The sequence below is a fragment of the Vidua chalybeata genome, chromosome 3 (genome assembly GCF_026979565.1).
Source record: "Vidua chalybeata isolate OUT-0048 chromosome 3, bVidCha1 merged haplotype, whole genome shotgun sequence".
Classification (NCBI taxonomy): Eukaryota; Metazoa; Chordata; class Aves; order Passeriformes; family Viduidae; genus Vidua; species Vidua chalybeata.
Genome location: NC_071532.1, coordinates 34,485,339 through 34,491,200, shown reverse-complemented (window position 1 = coordinate 34,491,200; position 5,862 = coordinate 34,485,339). Strand labels below are relative to the sequence as shown.

The window sequence follows — 5,862 nt, the reverse complement described above, 5'->3', positions numbered from 1 at the left end:
CCAGAGTGGCTTCTCAGAGGCATTACAGCTGAGGATATTTCATTCTGTCAGCTTTAAAACACAGGGGAAAACCTAACCGTTTTTGCACCCAAATTTTATTAGAAAACATCAAGTTCAAAAAAGTTACTTTATGCTGCTGTTAGATTAAGTCAAAATTCTTTTTACTTGGATTTTAAAAAGTATCCAAATCTGTACTCCTCCTGTGTTACCCCTTAAAGATGAGGCAACACTAAACACTAAAGGTTCAAGCCTACTGTAGTACAACTGAGGACTGAACCTATATTGTCCATGAACAGCAGAGCAAGTTTCTTATCTGTCCTTTTTAGTCACAGTAGGAGGCAAAAATTCATTGTTATTAAAATTACCTATATATGAAAAAAACTTTAGTTCAGGTATAAATGAATTTTTAGCTACTTACCAAAAATTAAATTTAATTATTTCATTTTTTGAACTGTGACTTTCTTTTTCGGGGAGAATAAAAACCATTGTCAGCTCTGATTCAAGACCTGTGATTTGACCTTTAGACACCAAGACAAAAGAACACTCACAACTACTTCTACTTGAATATTGTTTTAATTTTCACTTCACAGCTGTAGTCACTAAACTCAACATTTTCCACGCTGCATAACAAGCTGCTATTATAGGAAGTAAAACAGTATAATTCAGCACTCTGATCTGGAGAATCATAATTAGATGAAGTATTACCAAGATTCTTCTGTGCCTTAAGATATGCACCATCATTTGGCTTCGTTATTCCTGATGTTTTCATATAGTTCATGGCATATGGGAGGATCAAGATATGAAAACAGCCTTATTAGCTTTCAAGCCAGCTTTCAGCAGCCGCCATTCTCAACCCCTGTAACATTCTTGCACAAGTCCCCAAAGGATGACTTACAGCACTGAAGCAATAATTTCAGGTCATAAAAAGATAAAGAGCTTTAAATAACTCTTATTTTTTTTTTCCCAGTGAGAAAATGATTACTTATGTTCTCAAAATTAAAAGGACTTTGTACAAAAGGTCTGGAAAGATCTGGTTTTAATTACATGTTTCAAAACTGAGTTATACATAACAACTCTACTGCTTATATGCAGTAAAAAAAATATATTAAAAACTTAAGAGACCAAGAAAAAAATAAGCAGACTAGACGACAACTGACTCGGATGTTTTCTGGAAACGCACTATGAATGATTTGTCCCATGTGACTGAAAACAAAGAAGAAGAAAAGTGGCAAAGAAAATGAGCTTAAGTAAGAAAATGTAGCACCCTTTTTGATCTTGCATGCAAGCTGAGAATAAGTTTTGAACATTCAGTCTACAGTCTTATTTAAAGATCAAAACAAGTCTATGCAGCTTAAAGCCTTACTTCATTAAAAGAAGCCATGCACAGTCAAAGAGTGAATTGAATGGTAAGTGGGACATTCTTTCTTGCAGCTTTGCTTAAATGATAGAAACTTCATTACAGACTGCCCTGTATTCCCCAGAAGACAATCAAGGTCCACTTGACAAGAGTTTTTTCCATCCACTGTGCTATTTCTTTTCAAATCTTCTATTACCTACCTGCTACCTTAAGAGCTCCAGGTTGAGTTTCTATAACTTGTTAAATAAATTACATATATGAATTTAAATCTTTCATTGATTTAGAAATAGAAACTGCATATACATATAGTATACAGCGACAAACACTTCAGGACTAAATTAAAAACAAGTGGCTCAGTGTATTTGCTAAGCCTTTTTTACCTACAAAATTAAAAATACTAGTGATACAATTCTGCTGCAATATAAAAGTCTCTTTGAACGTGTAAAGCTTTTGCTGAGACTTCATAAATCCTAACACATAACATGTTTTCTCAGCAAGTGAATCTATTTTTCCCATTCCTTTGAAGATGCAACAGAGCTAACCAACATCCAAAACTTTCCTTAATGCAGAGGGAACAGGTTGAACATTTGAAAATGCTTGAGAGCACAGTAGGTTAACAATTTGAAAAGTATTCAATGGCCAGCTGTTGAACTTAAAATTTCTGTCTACTGTCCACATTCTAACCTATTCAAATATTTTAACACATTATACATTACCCTGCCTTCAATTCAGTATTGCCTTGCTATACAACTCAAAGAGCTAATTTTGATCTTCAATTATGTATGAGAGATCCAAAATCAGGCTGGCTGTCTCCAGAGCTACTTGCAGGCCGCTGCACTTGGCAGCAAAGCAATCCAGAGTCCGGAGGTCAGCAACCTTTACTGAGGGCTCTTTAGGACAGCCCTGTAAAATGGTAGAGCCAGACTGGCCTTGCAAAAAGCTCCAGCTGAGGTCCTCTGTGTTACCATTCACCCCACAGCCGCATTTTGAAACTAAATCTGACCACCTGGAGACACAGGGAGAACCTGAGGGAACAAACCAACAGTGTCCATAAACCACATCTGTCAGAACTTCTTCACCATCATGACTCAGAGAGCGAGCTACAGTCTCCAGGGAACGGCAAAACCCGTCAGCAACCAATTGGTACTGGGTCTGAGAACAACCCAGGTCTTTGAAAGTGCTGGCAGGCAGACTAGAACTCTAAAACAGAAACCAGAACCAGGAAAGCAAAGTTAGAACACTGTTTCACAGAAACAATTTAAAGCATGTATCATACTGCTGCTTTTATTCCCCCTAAAACAGATGGTTCATTTCTAATTAAAAAATGTTTAATTATTATCCCACAATAGGAAAAGTCAAAGCAGAGTTCTGCATGATCATCTTTCCATATAAAAACTCTACATATTTTCAACACTTCAAAACATGCCTAAAGATCAATGAGTACAAATATAGTGTTAAGTTTAAAAGATATAATTAAAACTGAGTGCTTCAAATAGACCCCTTTATTTTATATTAGTAGTTAGTAAAAATGCCACATTAATCTAGAAAGAATTTTACTGTTGCCGTGATTCTACATAAATTCTTGTTTCTTAAGTATATTAAGCATCTTTAAAACCCTTATGTCTTACATACCTTATGTCTTATGTATGAAGCCAGGTGAGTTTCTGTACAGCCCCCTCCTAATAATGCCCAAGGTTCCTTCACTGTTAACTGTAACACGTGTTCTGCAGTTTCACAGACACGCTGAAAATCACATGAAATTCTTGTCAGACATACCACGATTAATAGGATTTGTCCCCATTGAAAAAAAACACTGGAATAAAATCTTCAGTAGTTTCTGGTACAGATTCCATAAACTTGAATTACATGTGGATATAAAGCTGCTGAGAGATTTCCAAGACCTTGTTCACTTAATGAGAAATTATCTTTATTTGTCCGCACTATGGAAAGGCAGAAATAAAAAGCTACATTTTAATCCTTCTTTTTCCAAAATAGGGCTATATATAAAAAGTCAATCAGTATTAATGACATTTCCAGACAAACTGTTCAGTGCAAAACAATGCTTGGCTATCATTGTATGTGTTGCTACTGGCTTTTTGTTAAGCAGTTTTGATTTTTATCTTCTCATAGACCAACTAATGAAAATGAAAATATTTATCCAGCACTGGCCTCAAGAACAGGTAAAAGATGTACCAGTCCCTAAACAACTTCCTGTATTAAAACAGAGGTATTAAATGAACATGAGCACTTCAAGGATTTTGAAATTCTGGAAACATATGAACTTAATTTATGTACTGAAAAAACTATGTTTATAAACTCAATCTATTTAATATTTCTCAGTATTTTTCCATTAAAAACTTGACTTTCCAAGAAAAGACTTGAAGAAAATTTGCCTACCTTCAATTCATCCCATGCTGTTTCACTTCTGTTACAGAGTATCAGGCTGCAGATAACTGTGTCCTCAGGAATTAGATGTAGAAAATGCTTTGAAGCAAAACTCTCAACGCACAAATCTTTCAAACTGCCGTAACAGCCAGGAGACAATGAATGTATGGAAGCTATAGGCTGTGAACCTGTCAATTAAAAAAGGAGAAAACAGTATGTGGTACCATCAGAACAGCTAGCTGATGCATTTCATAAAGCATAAACTTTATTCCTCTTGGCTTTTTAACTTCTATACATTGTTCAATACCTGTCATTTCAATTCACACAGGAAATCACAGAAACCAACACATTTTGAGTGCAAGACTTGGTGGCAATTTGAGATTAAAAAATAATTTTTTCATTTGTCTTGAATCAGTTTGAAAATAAACTGGAATTGGATATCCCTCATGCAGCAAGAAGTAATAACACCTGTGGTATGCCACCATCAGGGTCTGCACAGAAGACTTATTCATCTTGAAAAATGGTTTTTAGACTAGAAAAGAGCAACTCTTGCTCGGCAGCTGAGGTAGAGGAAAATAAGAGACCTTCCTCTGCAACGACACCACCCCAGGTGACGCTCTCCTCACAATGACAACTCCAGGACAATGGTTTAGGCAGAGAACTGGTCTGTTACCTGTCACATGGCCCAGGGGCTCCATCAGAGACAGCCCAGCCCTGTCCACAGCCACGACACCGTTCTCCTTCAGGTACTGCTTCAAGGAGGGATGCATCACCTTCTGGCACACCACAAGGCCCACCTCATCCTTAACCAGTTGCTTCCCCACATTAAGCAACTGATTCAGCTCTGACACTTCCAGAGAAACTCCATGATGGACTGCTATAGTTCCTTCCTCAGGGTTAGAGCCATCACCTGACATGGACACACTGAAAAGTGCAATCTTGATCATGTTTGAACCAGTCCTTTTGACAGCAAGTGGTTTTCCCAGCTGGATTTCTGGCGCTTCTATCAGCAGTCCAGGAAGAACTGCAGAATCCACAACTCTTCTACCTTTCACAGGTATCACCACACACTTCCCTAAAACAGCATTAGTCTCAACATGACATGGAACAGTAAATATAAAAGCCTTTAAAACCAGCGAGGTGAGATGATGAACTTCAGTTTTATTAAGCATGCAAGCAGGTTTGCTTGTTAAAATGCTCTGTACCAAACAAACAAGAGTCTCAACACTGCTGAAATCCACAGACACCCGGCAACCACAGGCCTCAGATTTCAGGTGGTCCATGCACAGACTCAGAAGATGCTTGCTTATTTTAATGACAGTAAAAGGTGCAACGTTCAGGCTCCTGAAATTTTCAATGAAGCCACAGCAAAGAATGGCAGTGAATAAGCCACAGTCACTGAAACGTGACACGTGGTTCCGTACAGAGGCTGTCAGGACACGCAGCACAGGCTGGCTGATGGAAAGGTGCCCCAGGAGGGCTGAGGATTGGGAAGTGGTACAAACACAGCCCCCCACACCATTGTGGAGCTGTTTGAGTCGACCAGCAGGACCGTAGGAAGATTTTAATATCCCACTCAACAGACACAGTGACTGACTCACTGCATCTCTAGTTAAAGGCTCACTAATAAATAACGGAGGCTTTTTAGCTTCAAGGCGAGACATTTTGAAGGCAAGATTTTAATTCTAGCCAAAAAAAACATTTCATTTTTGCTTGGATCTATAATTCATTGCACTTTTATATTTTAAGAGCAGTACATTTTAATTATTTGCAGGTAAGGATTGTTATTTTCAGTGTGAAACAGTGTATATATAACATTCCTGAAACCACTCATCACAGCTCTCTTAAAACGAGGCTTAAATCATGTTGCAAAATGGATAAATAGCAGGAAGCTATTTCATTCCAGACGATCTTTTTTAACTACTGAACGAGACTGAGCAGACTTTTTCGCAACATAGTTTACAAGCATGCTTCCTATATGGACACCTATAAGTGACAGTCCTGCCACAAGCAGAAAGTTCTTTCTACTCCAGGTAGTTTTCTTCATCTTTTCTGGCAACAGTCACAGATGAAAACATTCAAGCTTAGTTACACCTACAATAAAAACCAGAAAGATATTA

At 37.7% G+C, this 5,862-nt stretch overlaps 1 protein-coding gene across 1 annotated transcript; it reads right to left on the bottom strand.

Moving 5' to 3' along the window:
• Positions 1-554: 554 nt before the first annotated feature.
• On the bottom strand, positions 555-5,639 carry LOC128786158 (molecular chaperone MKKS-like). The gene is made up of 4 exons (XM_053939224.1): positions 4,416-5,639; positions 3,755-3,930; positions 2,990-3,100; positions 555-2,557 (listed from the first exon to the last, which is right to left on the bottom strand). The coding sequence occupies exons 1-4, from the start codon at positions 5,404-5,406 to the stop codon at positions 2,117-2,119; spliced, it is 1,719 nt and encodes a 572-aa protein (XP_053795199.1). The 5' UTR covers positions 5,407-5,639; the 3' UTR covers positions 555-2,116.
• Between the last annotated feature and the right edge of the window lie 223 nt (positions 5,640-5,862).